The 15,119-nt window shown below is 40.5% G+C and overlaps 1 protein-coding gene across 3 annotated transcripts in view; it reads right to left on the reverse strand.

Moving 5' to 3' along the window:
- Nucleotides 1-1,654: 1,654 nt before the first annotated feature.
- Nucleotides 1,655-15,119, reverse strand: part of PTCHD4 (patched domain containing 4) — a gene marked incomplete at both ends in the record, with an annotated part of 149,413 nt that continues 135,948 nt past the window's right edge. For all 3 annotated transcript variants that reach the window (XM_082639364.1, XM_082639365.1, XM_082639363.1), the window contains one exon: nucleotides 1,655-3,288. In XM_082639364.1, coding sequence (XP_082495490.1) covers nucleotides 1,655-3,288 — 1,634 coding nt within the window. The remainder of the gene's footprint in view (nucleotides 3,289-15,119) is intronic.

The raw sequence follows: 15,119 nt of genomic DNA on the forward strand, positions 1-15,119 counted from the left end.
GACATTTGTTCAGTCCTACCTGAAAATTAAGTTATTTTACTACTTGGCATGGGAAAAGGCATTTTCTAGTAACTTTCTGTGACTGGAAGCACACCATTAATCCAAGGAAGCACCCAACAGACTGAGTCTATCTGCTGGGGAGCAGTTGTAAATTTTAACACAATGAAAACATTTACCTCAGTACTGTTTTTGAGAGAGAATTCAGCAGCAGTTAGAGTTAATACGTCACCTGTGGAGAGCGACGATCACCCTAGGAGGCCTGCCAACTGACAAGCACTTTTCAGGTAACAAGAACAATGATATTGCAAGAAGCTACAAAACAATATTGTGGTAGTTATAGCGACCACCGCTATAGTGATTGTGGCCTGGGTTAATGTTCCAAATATTAATGCAAGGAACACACTAGACTTGATAGGTTTAGAATATTTTCTTTACACTAAGAACCAGTTGATAACACATGATGAGTGGTGATGCTCCATTTACTCTATTTCCTTCTATAACAAGTTTCCTAGTTATGCCAACTTTCTCCTATGTTAATTATCTATATTCCATGGCAGTATATTTTCAACATCTAAAATGAGAATACTGTAACTATGGAATACCTCAACTCTCTCTCTCTCTTTCTCACACACACACACTCTTGTGCAACTTTACACACATTTGTATGAACAATGCATGTAAAGTGCTCATTTGCAGTGGGTGAGCTCCCTAAAGGCAGCTAAATCAGTCCTCCCAAATACAGAGAATCATTAAAAGCCAATGAAAAGCCACAGTAACTATTTAGCACTAACATGAGATTTTAAACCTTGCCCACGTGGTAATTAATTCAAATGCCTTTTGCTTTTTTTTTGCTAAGTCATCCAAAGCAAGAATCTCAAAGATTGACAGCATGATATGTGAATCTAATGGGCTCACATCTCTGTTTATTTTGCTTATTGCACAGATGAACAGTACTCTTGCTGCTGCAACATTTGAATCGATTTTGAATGGCCATTAATGCGTCTATATTTGGCTAAGGCTGGTTTGACTTTCTAGAGAAAGGCCAGCCGGTCTGCAAATGGGCACCTCCCTCCACACAGAGGTCAATGTACACTAAAGACAAATCTAAGTATATGTATATATGGCACATATACAGATATATGCACACTTAAAATGAATTGGGAAGTCCTTTGGTTTAGATGGGATTAAATATGTACTTCCCAAGTGCATAGGTTTCCTTTGACCGACCTGTTCAAAAAACAAATATGAAAATTGTCATGGCAATTTTGACATTTCCTATGTCTTTTCCGCTATTTGGAGGCCCCCATCGTCTCTACTCCATCTCTCCTAAGCATTTTATTTTTAAAAGCAGTTGTCTCCTTTGGCCTTCTAACACTCCACTGATTCATCCATTCCTTGGAAGAGCTCTAAGGTCTAAGGTCACATCCAGAAACTTATCTTTAGTGGAGAACAAGGTTGCAAAGAACTTTTCCCCCTTCTTTGAGTCCTTCTTCCCCCCAAGGAGTGGACACCTTGATGTGTCATGAATAATTCACTCTTGATCTGACTTGCCTTGTTACCCCTGGCCAGCCCAAGCAGCTGAGGTCTGAGCTTTACCTGCCCTGCATCGTTGTGCAATACTGGAAAAGAAAAATAATCCATTAGTCTACACCCTTCAGACTGTGGTGACGTGATCAGGGTTCTCTTGAATTTCTATGCATTCGATCTCCTCTCTCTCCTTCCGTTTGGCACGTTTCTTTTTCTTGTGGTGCTTTTTGGAAGGGGGGAAAAAGGTTAGGAACACAGGTAAGATAACAAAACAGTGCAGAAGTGTGCAACCCCCCGTGAGCAGCAAGCATTTGAACAGTGTGAAGGTCAGGTTTGAAGGCACAAATAGGAGGGGGACCAACCCAATAAGAAAAGAAGTAACATTTTGCAAAATGGCTGTCCCATGCTCTTGCAGGGAGCTTTTTATACATTGTGTTCGGGTGTGCTCAGTCGCTAATACAAACGTGTAAAGCAGTGGTGCACAGTGGTCAATGGCGAAATTTAAAGTGTAGATAAGGCACAAGATAGAAATGCAATCCATGTCGATGTTCCATAATGTCATTAAGCCCAGAACGCCCAGCTCAATTGAGGTGACGCTAAGAATTAGCCAGAAGTTTCCCAGAGGGTGGATCACTAGGAAAAAAGTCAGGATTAACACCAGAAGAACACCAAAGCCTGCAATCAGAACAGGCACTGTGACAGATAAGCTGTAATGGTCCGTGAACACAAAGGAGGGGTTGAACACGATGAAACGGATACTCTTTGACAGGGACAGGGGCCTCAACTTTTCCAGCACTTCTATGACTTCCTTCTGCTTGTCTCTGCTAGTCCTGGCCACGAGATACAAGCGAGAAGCAATGATGTTGTTTTCATCTCCTGCCTTGGAGAAGATGATATCGTTTCGAAAATGCTGGAATTCTGGCTTTTTTAAAAATGAACTTTGTAGGACACTGATAAAGTCACTCTTGTTGTTGGCACTGATGTTGCTCACTTTCAGGAACTGGTAATACTGCTCCACCCAGGACACTGCAGTGAATCCACTGCAGAGTCTCCGGAGGTCCTCCTGGACACTGCTGTTCCAGTACTCGAGGGGCTCGTAGACATAGAATCCTATCACGGGGCTGTAGTTGCTGAAATATTTCTGCTGAACCGTGGCATAAGAGACGCTTGGGGAATCCCTAGCTAGTAGATTGATGATGTTGGCTCCATTGTTGATCTGCAAGCACCCCATGAAGGAGAAGGAGGCATAGATGAGATAGAGGATGACAACAAATGGCTTCACGTAGATATTGGTAATCCATTCATTGTAATGTTCACGGAGGAAGTGCTGAATAAAGTGGTGCTGGTAGGGGTTCGTCTCATGATGGGATGTCTGTTGATGCCCGTCACTCATCACTGCCTGGAACCACACAGGCTTGCGGTCCAGGTATTCTGCAGAAGGGATCTTACAGCAAAAGATGCTGTGGTAGCGGTTTTGCTCTAGTTGGCCAGCGAAGACCAGACAGGAGCCAAAGAAGGAGAAAATGTAGAAGTAGTTCAACAGGATGGAGACACACATGTTCTGACAGAAGACCTTCACAGCCTCTATGTTGGTGAACGGGCTGGCACCCATGCCAAAGGTAATAAAGTACAGGGAGCTGGTCATGGTATAGGTCACCATCACATCCGAATAGGCATCTGCTACCCTGTCTTTGAAGGGCAAATTCTCTTTGGTTCTCCGCCATCCAGACAGAAGCTCAAATACTCCTTTCGTTCCGTGACCTAATTTAAAAAAAAGAAGGAAAAGAAGAATTGTTCTCATTTCCTCCTGTGGTTCAAGCGAATTCCTTATAGGTTATCCATGCTCAACAGTACTGCATACTCTAATCTTCAAAGTACTATGATCCTCCTATCAGGATCTCAAATTTCAGTTACATAGCAGGATATGTTTGGTTCATGTTTCTACTTCAGCAAAGTCCAAACTTATTGGTATTCTGGGCAAAATGAAGCATTTATTGTCTGTTGCATTAATATGACAAATTGTAAATGTAATGTGACATTGTTTTGTGATTTTTTTTCCCCCTGCACACATATTGTCTCCCTAAATGGATACTAAGTTGTCAAGGGCAGGGGCTGTGAGTCACCCATCATCAAATGCCCCTCAATACCAGTTCAGTGCTTTATCAACTGATGTATCCCTAACCTCCATTTCAAACTGACATACATGCTGATTTTGGAAATTATAAGATGATCTTAAACACTTAAAAATGGCTTTAAATTGATTTTACAATGTTAATAATCTGCTAGGTAGCCAAACAGCTTAGAAACCAATTCCTACAGATTTGATTAATTAACATTGGATATGAGTCCAAAAAATCTGCCAGGTCACATAAAACACAGGGCAAGACCTTCAGGGGGAAAGATCATAGCAGGCATTTCCTCACAGAGCTTTTATTCACACAGAGTGGGTGATGACTAAATGTTTGACTGCTCCATTAAAGTGGACGGAGTACGCTTGTTTGTTTGGTTTTTTTGCGGTATGTGGGCATCTCACTGTTGTGGCCTCTCCTGTTGCGGAGCACAGGCTCCGGACATGCAGGCTCAGTGGCCATGACTCACGGGCCCAGCTGCTCCGCGGCATGTGGGATCTTCCCGGACCGGGGCATGAACCTGTGTCCCCTGCATCGGCAGGTGGACTCTCAACCACTGTGCCACCAGGGAAGCCCTAAAATAATTCTTTAATTAGAGCACTTCTCTTCTGAAATGAAGACTCTTGGTATCTTTGTAGTCACAAGGGGGGAAAGGGTTACCTGAGGCTATGGCTAAATTTGGTTTGTCTCTGCTTTTGGTCACTTTTTTGGAGCATTAGGTACATTATGTAGGCCAGGTTGTTGCTTTATATAGTACAAAGGTCTTACATGTGGGAAGATGAAGCTAAGTCGTATGAGGTCAAATAATCACTCTAAGTATGGTAAAGACTGAAAACACAACTTTGGGGCTGGCATGTTTTATCCCATTCACAGGCTTAGATATTTTACAGGGTATTCCTAATAATCCTCATTCATCGGATTTTCACCATAATCTGGCCACCTCCCAGCAGTTCAAATCTATTCCCTGCTCAACAAGAGTGGTCCTCTCTCTCCCCATCAACCTGCCTATGATCAGTCTTACTTTCCAAGTTTTGTTAATGCTATTTTCTCTGCCTTTCAACACCTTCCTCTTGTTGCTGCTTATATTGAAATTCGACCCATCAGTCTGTTAGCTCAGTTCTCTTCTTTGTCTTGAAGCCGTTTCTGACAATTCCAGACCTACTGATTTTTTTCTGTTCCTTAAATTCCTATTGCACTAATTATCTACTCATTTTGGCACACAAACATGTGCTGTTTTGCTCTGGAACAAAATGGTTTTCTCAGGACATGGTCTGTCTCTTTGGTTAGACTGCAAATTCCTCAAGGTCAGGGAATGCATTTTATGTTACTTTTGTACTCTGCAGGACATCTGACAAAGTGATAGATGCCCACTAACCTCTCAATGAATTAAATCAACTATAACTCTCAATTCCAGTTGGGTCTAGAAAATGTACCTTTTAATTACTAATTCAGAAGTTTATTATGCATCTTTATACCTATATTAATTGTGTCCAGAAGAGATACACAATTTTTTTTTTTTTTTTTTTTTTTTTTTGGGTACGCGGGCCTCTCACTGTTGTGGCCTCTCCCGTTGTGGAGCACAGGCTCCAGATGCCCAGGCTCAGTGGCCATGGCTCATGGGCCCAGCCGCTCCGCGGCATGTGGGATCTTCCCAGACCGGGGCACGAACCCCATGTCCCCTGCATCGGCAGGCAGACTTTCAACCACTGCGCCACCAGGGAAGCCCGAGATATACACTTTTTTTTTTTTTTTTGTGGTACGTGGGCCTCTCACTGTTGTGGCCTCTCCCGTTGCGGAGCACAGGCTCCGGACGTGCAGGCTCAGCGGCCATGGCTCACGGGCCCAGCCGCTCCGCGGCATGTGGGATCTTCCCGGACCGGGGCACGAACCCGCGTTCTCTGCATCGGCAGGCGGACTCTCAACCACTGCGCCACCAGGGAAGCCCGATATACACTTTTAATTCAAGTCAACCCAATATATATTTATTAGAATTTGCTACACATGAGGATCTGTGCTAGTCAATATATAAAACATAAAGGTAAACAAGAAACACAATCTTTTCCAATATCTGTCAGTCCAGAGGTCATTTTTACTTGGGTAATTCTGAGCCAGAGATCATAGCTTCTAATACAAATGAATATTAGGAACTGTTCTGTATGTTGTAGGATGTTTAGAAGCATTCCTGGCCTCTACCCACTACATGTCAGTAGCACACTCCTCAGTTGTGACAATCAAACATGTCTCCAGACATTGCCAAATGCTGTCTGGGGGACAAAACTGCCTCCAACTGAGAATTATTGGTTTAGTCAAAAGAAAAAGAGATATTATACACACACACACACACACACATACACACACACATTTTAATCGCCCTTTTCTGACAAAAATTTGGGGAAAATGGAAAAAATAATGGTGAAAAATTATTCCATAGTCCCATAACACAGATAACTGCTTTTAACAATTTGGTGCATTTATTCTAGCTATGTATGTATATATGTATTAAGCTTTATCTATCTATCTATCTATCTATCTAACCATCCATCCATCCACCCTTCCATCTTTCACAAATAACTATTTAATTATTTCACAGAACTGGGCTCCTACAAAGAGAAATTAGGGTTTGGGAACATCTTGTTGCTCTGTCCAGTTGGCCTGTCGACAACAGAGATCCTGTTTTCTAACCTCTGCAGTGTTTTCCCTCTCGGTTTCTTACTATTCCCTTTAGTTTTCATTCTGATGCTAGAACCATTTTTTGAACATCTCTGCTCACTTGAAAGAATCCTTAAATCTCTACATAGCTTTTAAAAAGGATTGTATTCACTATTTTTCCACCCTTACTCCGAGGGTCCTATTTCAATTCAAACAATACACCTGAAAACAAGGCACTGGTATCCACTCAAAAGACAGGTGGTCCACCATCTCAGATGATGAAGCATGGAATATACACAAGTGTGACTTGCCCCACTGAACAAAGACCTGAACTGATTCCATTATATTACTCCCTGGTACCCTAGTCCTGGCAGTTCTTTGCTTCTGTCCGATTCCCACCAAAATCCTTAATCCTCACCTAAGGCCTCAGTTTGTCTTATGAACACCATTCATGCTCCTGAGTGGTGATAGACATATATGTAAGCAGCTAACAGACATGAAAGGAAGGCTTGCATTCTTGTGAAGTAGAGATGTATGCTGTGTACTGTGAAAATACAGTTGATTCTTTCTGAGGGGTCAGAAAATCTCCAAAAGGTGTTACTAGGCAAAGGATGATGCCAGTGGTGATCTAGACTGATGCAATAACATGAATAAAGGCACAAACCCTTATAAATTAAGGGAAAATAGTTTTGTTTTTGATGTTTATAATTGAATTTTTTCTCTCTGCAGAGATAATCTATTGCCCAAATTATACACTTTATTTAATGTTTCAAAAGATGACGGCCAAACATTGATCATGATTTCCTCCCACTATATTAGTATGTATTTGCAAATTATATTAGAATAATATGACAAGTATCTCACCTGGGACATTATGGGATAACTGACATTTGTTTTGATAAAGTTTCATGAAAGAAAAGAGAGAGAGAACTCTTAGGAATAAAAGTGATTTGGACAGAATTGGAACTGGGAGAAAAAGTCAAGGAGGAAAATGAATAGAAATAAAAGATCTGCATGTATATGTGTGTGTATTGAATATTCCAAAAGTCTTCAGGGATGTTGCTGGGGAGACCTCTTTCTAAATGAAAGCAAATGGAAGAATTGTGCAATAACAAGGAAAACTTAGCTGTCAGCTTACTAACATACCCTATTTAACAATAATTTAATAAGTTCTGCTATTTGCAATTGAGAAATGAGAAAATGAAGAGTATGTCGATTCTTTCCCTAGCCATGGCAGCGCAGGTCAGCCAGAGGAAATATTTTAAATGATTAAAATTAAAAAAAAAATTTTGTTACCAAACAAAACTCATTTCAGTCCTAAGTGAGCTGAACAATATTCAGAATTAGTTATAATTAGATCTGAACCTCAAGCAATCACTCTACAACAAGTAAAGATGACTTCTAAAGTGAGATGGATCTTCTTGAGAACTTATTCCAACCCGCATTTTACAACATTTCTCTAAACTCCTGCACTTCCCATGTAAACTTCTACACTATGATTGACCTGACAGCGCTGTAGGAAATCTCTCTGGTTCATTGCTAATCCGGAAGTGACTTCTTTCAAAGCAATGATATTCTTCTGCAAATCTAATACAAATTTTACAGTTGTCACTTTAATACCAAACCTAACCTCTCCAAAATCAAGAATTCCAAAGAAAATAGTTTTAACAAGGATCAAATCCAATCAGAACTAATTGTAACTGACCCAGTTAGTTTCCTACTGGGTTTTCCTTTGATACAGTTATTGCTCTAATAAGCTCCTTCTGTGGGGCTTTGAATTCTTTCTAATCTGCCAAATTAGAATTCTCTTCTGAAGACATACTGGTGGGTCTTCTTCTTCGCTTGAACACGTTAAGCCCTCAGCAGGTCATGAGAGTTTGACATCTCCTGTTTCAGCGACATAAAAAATAGAGGTAAAAATAATACTCCTTCTCACATCTCACTCCAGAGAAAACTTTCTACTTTCTCTTAGGCGTTATTTCTGCTTTGGTTAATTAACTATGTGTTCAGCAGCTCTGTTTGTGGAAATCACCATTGAGCTCAGCTAGAAAAGCATTTTGATTTTTTTATTGGGCTCTTAGGCTATGTGATCCTGATGCCAACCTAATGGATGAAAAAACAAAATCCCAGTCAACTGAACCAGTAAAGCAGCTAACAAAAAAATCAGGATATTGAATCAGCATTCTGAGTTGTCAGTCACTGGTTTGGCATTATATGGGATCCTTATGCATAGTTCTTTCTCTTTAGTTGGCTGATTCCTATGTATATTTTAAAGATACCACTTAAACATGATCTCATCCCTAATGCCTTCCCCTTCTCCCTCTTCATCTCTAACTCACCCACTTAGAAGCCTCCCCTCTGTGTGCCAACACATTTCCTTTTCTATTTATTTATTTGTTTGTTTGTTTTATTTATTTATTTTTGGCTGTGTTGGGTCTTCGTTGCTGTGCGAGGGCTTTCTCTAGTTGTGGCAAGTGGGGGCCATTCTTCATCGTGGTGCGCAGGCCTCTCACTATCACGGCCTCTCTTGCTGTGGAGCACAGGCTCCAGATGCGCAGGCTCAGTAGTTGTGGCTCACGGGCCTAGTTGCTCCGTGGCATGTGTGATCTTCCCAGACGAGGGCTCAAACCCGTGTCCCCTGCATTAGCAGGCAGACTCTCAACCACTGTGCCACCAGGGAAGCCCAGTCCCACTATTTGATATTGTGACTAGCGGCACATTCCCCAGAGCCAGAGTTTAAATCCTGGGTTAAATCAGAGTTTAAACTGCTTGAGTTTAAATCCTGAGTCTCCTACTTCCTAGTTCTGTGACCTTGGGCAGGTTGTTTTTGAACCTCTCCATATCTCAGTTTTCTCATCTGTAAAATGAGGTAACAAGAGAAGACACCTCATGGGATTGTTCTGAGTTTTAGATAAGTTAATACATGTGCTTGACACACAGGAAGTACTCCACTGAGTGGAAAAGCTCATTGCTGGCAACTCCAGGGTATTTACCATGGAGAACATTCCAAGTCATTTGACTTGGGATGCCAGCTTCTGAATGCAGCCTGGTTCCTGCTCTCTTTATCACCACAGCTGACTTGGCTTTTGGAGGGAACTCGGGGGCTCTCTTTTCAGATTTCCTTGCTGCAGGAGCTCAGTGTTGCCAAGAGCTGAAACTCCACTGCAGAGTCAGTGCACACACAGTGGCTTGCTTTCTTGTTCTCTCCCTCTTTGGTATTCCCACTCAGGGAGAAAAAGACTCCCAGGAAGCTTTTCATTTTCTTCTCAATGCTTTCCGTGTCTTCTAGTTTTATGAAAGGAATATACATTATGTTTGAGAAAGGAAAAAGCAGCCCTGATAGCTGGGTGCTGTCAAATAGGTCTTGGTGTTGCCAGGAGCTGGTCTGGCCCTCACAGTTCGGCTTAGTATTTTGTCCTGTTGATCACACAGATGGTCTGGCAACAAAGCATCAGACAAGATCACTTTGTGACCGGGATAGATTGAGACAAAATAATACCACTCCATAATCACGACTGAGCACAAACAAAATGCAAACATTGTCCGAAACATAAAATAGGCCAAATATCCTTTTATCAAGAATAGTAGGATTGATTGCTGCTTCTTTACCAATCACAGTTTAATCTTGGTCTGGTTTCCTTGCCTTCTAAGAATTGTTAAGATAACTGATCATGGATTTACCCTTTCTTCCTGACAGTAACCAACCTTGCTGCCTTCAACCCTCTTCCAAATCACCTAATACTTGCAAAAATCATATAATAAGTCCATTCTAATATCTTCTTCCAAAAATGCTTCATAGTCTTCAGAGGTGTGTGTTCTTCCTCACTGCAGTGAGTCAATAAACCCAGATTTGTTCAATTACTGTAGTAGTCCTGGTGGTCTTTGGTTGGAGGACATTGATATTTTATAATAAATATTTTTGGAAAATGAGAGAAATTAAACTTCCTTTATTGTTGACTTTATAAATTGACTTCATTGAGTATAGGAGTTAGAAGTGTGGGAGCTAGAACAGGAGCATTGGATGAGAGTTAATTCCTGGAGGATTTGAATTTCCAAATCATGTCACTAGTGAAAGGGATGGTGTTCTGGTGGAAGTGATATTTTAGTTGTATTCTCACTAAAAAGAGAAAGTCAGATGGGCATATGGGAAGTGGCAAGCTGTTCTGAAAGGAATATAATATGGTTGTTAAAATCGGAGAAGGGGGGAGGAGCCATGTGGATGAAAAAGTCATTGCTTCAAGCAGAGAAGAGCAATGAATGGGGGAACCGGGGCGGGGCTGAAAATCTTACAATTGTCAAGAGAAGTGGATTGGTAGCTCATAAACTAAACACAAGCATATGCTTAAAAAAAATCAAGACCTACAATAAGAGATCATATAAAAGAAGAAAATAATAAGTATGAGAACTTGGAGGAAGGAAAATTAAGATAATCTAAGTATTTATTGAGCTAAAGACATTCAAAGATTTGTTAGAATTCATTTGAAGGACCTTTCCTGAGTGCCTCCCATTAGGAAGATATGGTAAAATGTCATCGCTTTGAAGTTTAATAACTCCCATTTGTCCCATTTGAAAACCATATCATATCCATATGCCTGAATTTAATGGTTCATTAATTACAAGCTTTGGGGATCTTTTATCCTACAAAGAGTAGAAGTGATGATGACTTAGGATTTCTATAACACCAAGAGCTGGAGAATGCTTTTAAAATGCTTTTAAAGTGTCTGATTCAATCATTAAGAAACGCGTTTGAAATGGAAGGAATCTCATGGAGCAAATTTAAATTATGCACAATTTTGGTGTCTTATAAATATCATTCAAAAGAAAATCTTCAAAGTTGTAGCACAACTGCTTGATAAAAGCATAATGCTTCAAAGAGCAAGTTTTCTGGGAGCATCCTTGAATGCTTTGCTGCCTTTCTTACCAGTGAAGATAAATTTAACAACCCATGAACGAGAATTCTTGCTGAACAGAATGGCCTGAAATCAGTGGAAACTCAATTAACCAGGAAGCTCAAGAATTGGATCATCTGATTATTTGAAGTCATTAAATTAATCAACCAGAACTTCCTTTCTGATTCTGCTTTTATTGGTTGATTAGCTCTATCGGAGGTCTTTCTAAAATGTATTAGACTTGTATTCCTCTTCTGCATCCAGTTCTTAAAAAAAGGGAAAAAAGGCATTATTTGTAGCAATTAAAATGATGTACTCTGGAGTAACACATTTTGCTTCTAGTTCTGGCACATCATTTTGTGATGTGTGGTATGGGGAGAATTAGTTTAACTTCTGTGTATTTCACTTTCTTAGTCTGGAAAATAGGGATTAAAAAGGTACCCATTTTAATGGGCTATGTGAAGATTAACTGATACAATAGTTGTAATATGCTTAGAGCAGGCCTGGGACCCAGGAAGCACTCAATAAATGTTAGCTTTTATTATTTATTAAATAATATATTTCAGAGTTATCATTTTATCATACATCATTTTATCAATAATCAGGAGACAATTTAGCATATTGGTTAAAGAACTGAGTTCTGTGGGTTTAAGCCTCCATCTATTAGATGTGTGACCCTGGGAAAATGAAAGACTCCGTGGCTAGATTTGCCAATCTGTAAAATGGAGAAAACAGCAATTCCTGTTTCAAAGGATTGCTGTGTTAAAGGAGACACAGACACATGAATCCCTTTATATAAATACCTGGCACACAATTAGTGTTCCCACAAATGATAGCTAGTACTGAACAGAATTATATAGTTGCAGAAATGTGGGAGTTTGGATTGAATGTATACCAGGCCTAGAGAAAAGTTTAAAAGTTTTCTTTTCTGATGATTATTTTGAAATTGCCTGTTCTGTCCTTAAGAAGTTCGTTGTGAAAAAATGTTGATTAATAAAAGACTTTAGTTAACTGGATCCAACAAATTGCAGCATTCCTTCCATGTGTGCTCTTATTCAGGCTAAGCTAATAGAATCGTTCTCATCTGGCAGCAAAGAAGCTGAAGAAGAGCTTTTCAGCCACTGTTTTATTCTGCAGCTCACAGAGCAAACCAGACTCCCTTCTAGGAGGAGAGCACAGTAGGGCTTTGGGGCAGCCTGCTGAGTTCCAGCAGCCCCCGGTGGTGGTGGGGGGGTCGGTGCAAGGACACCATTTCCTAGAGGGTCCTCTCAAAGTGAAAGAACTGCTGTCATTTGAACACATCCCTGATGAGTATAGAGTTCCTTTCCAGATGAAAAGGCGCTCTTCTCACCACATTTCTCTGTAATCTGTTCCCTTTCAGTGGTCCACAGCTTAACAGCTTTAACACAGCATAAATTAATCAACGGGAGTTATCTCAGAAAAAGTTAGATGTTAATTCTCAAAGGCAGGGGATCAAGGACAGTGGCTGGGCAGATAGCAGGGTGGAAGAGGGGCCCTGAGTACTGGCTCTTGTGTTAATTCCCTGGATTCAAACCCCAGCTACATCACTTCCTACCCCACACCTTCAACAGCAACCTCTCCATGTCAGTTTCCTTATGTGCAGAGCAGGAAATGCAAGCCCCTACCTGATAGTGTGTTGCTGACATTAATGAACGAGATAATCCACATAAAGTGTTTACCACAGTCCTTGGCACATATTAAAAACTCAATAAATAGTAGGCGTGGGATAGGGAGGGTGGGAGGGAGGGAGACGCAAGACGGAAGAGATATGGGAACATATGTATATGTATAACTGATTCACTTTGTTATAAAGCAGAAAAAAAATAGTAGGTGACACTTTTTATTTATGGGTGAACATTCATTTGGAGTCTTAGCTACATGCTCACAGTATAGTACAGCACACTGCTGTGTTTCATTCTTGAAGTCATCAATAGAAGTGACAGTTAATCATGATAACACACCAGGCCACCAAACACAGCTTCAAGGGATGAAAGTTGTAGGAAATTCTTATTGCCCTCTTGGGATAAATCTTACTCCTTTCTGTCTTGAGAGTTCTCATGGACTTTGTCCCGCCCATTTCCATTAGGCAAAGATTAATCAAGAAACAATCATAAGAAAGAGTCAAATGGAAACCCTCCCAGATAGCTATGACTCTGAAACAGCTAACTGGACCTCGGGAAGGATGATTTTTGTCCATGTGGCCATCTGAAAGTTTTAACCCTTAGAGACATATGAAAACCTAGGGCTATTTCAGCAATTACAAAATTAAAAAACCAAAACAAACAAACAAAACAGGTCCACATTATTCTTTTCAGAACATTTTCACCTATAATTAAATGACAACAATTCAGGATCCAGAAGGGTTAAATAAAGAGCTGATGAAAGAATGTCAGCAGCTTCTAAAATTTATCATCTCTCTGACACTTTCTGAGATTTCTCAAGGGGTAGACTACCTTAACACTGGTATGGAAATCTTTAATAAAGTAGCATGCCTCTCAAAGAAATCCATCAACTAATCAGCAAATATTAATTAAGCACCTACAGTATGCAAATCATGGTGCTACATGAGACCACACTCAGCTTTCCTCCTGATGGCTATACTCTTCCTCTATGCCCAGCAAGTGCATATCCTGCCCAGATACTTTCTGAAATTCAGGAAGTTCTTCCATATTTAGAGTTGAAGTTAGTCACCCTGACATTTCCAAAATTTTCTCCTAATTGTATCATTTGGAATCTTTGCCCATTATCCTGCCACATACCCATACTTCAAATATTGGACAAAAGAGCATGGTACCTTCCATCTTCTCCAAGCCAGTAATCTCATTACTTTGACTGTTTCTCTGATGACATCAGCATTGAATTCCATCAGAAGTACTATGTAGCAGTGAAAGTGCCTTGAAAACAAGGACCATGTCTTCATTTTTGTTTGCCCCTCAGTACCTAGCAGTGTCACAAATGTAGCAAGTTCTAAAGGAATAGTTTTTGACTCTAGTGGTGATAAAATGTTTGTACCTAAACTTGCTAAGCTCAAAAGTATATTGAGGCATTATAAGGAATAGCAGATGATACGTCCTGGGATCATCTCTTAACTACAGTTAAGGATTAACATTTACATGCTGTGGATTGTTACACTCTTTCTGACTCCTGTACCGTTGTAGACGATGACACTGTTTTCTAACTTGACTGTTGGGGTGATTTCTGTGACACATGTGGTCAAGTCAGTATTGTACAAAGCCTGTCCTCACCAACTGTGGAGGTCCTCAAAGGAAAGACCCATTTCTCTCTCATGAGGCAGAGTATCCTGGGAATACTTCTTGGATAGTTTTATAAAGTCTGTGGATAAACTAATACATGTAAAGAAAAGACATAGATTTTCTATACTGGCTCTCCATGCAGTATGGCTGGCCTGATTTGTCAGTGGAGTTGCCTGCCACTTTAGAATCATGCTAGGAAAAAATGCTGCCACATGGAAATTTACAATTATTTCAGTATTCAACTTGAGTTAGTCTTTCATGAAAATGGAAATACTCCTGGGAATATCGACCTTATAAGCATAGCAGTTCTTTATTCCTTTGGGTGAATGAGTTTTTCATATCCTTCCCTAAAATGCATGTGTGTGGACAAAGTAAGCTGGGTGCAAAGGAAGAAATCACTAAGGGGGGGGATGTGCACAAAGGGAATCCTGAGGAACATCACTGCATGTGAGCCTCATGAACAGATCATTTTCCCCCTCATTTTATGGTTAGGAGATGGAGGCTCAGAAGAAGCAGAGACATGCAGAGTTTACAGAGTTCTTTTGGTAGTCAGGACCAGAACCCAAATCTTCAGCCTCTCACCCCAGAGAGAGTAGACCATGATCTTGAGGGCAGTATCTGTGTCTTGCTTTGATTTCTATATCACCCTT

Source organism: Mesoplodon mirus (assembly GCF_964341445.2).
Source record: "Mesoplodon mirus genome assembly, chromosome: 12".
NCBI lineage: Eukaryota > Metazoa > Chordata > Mammalia > Artiodactyla > Ziphiidae > Mesoplodon > Mesoplodon mirus.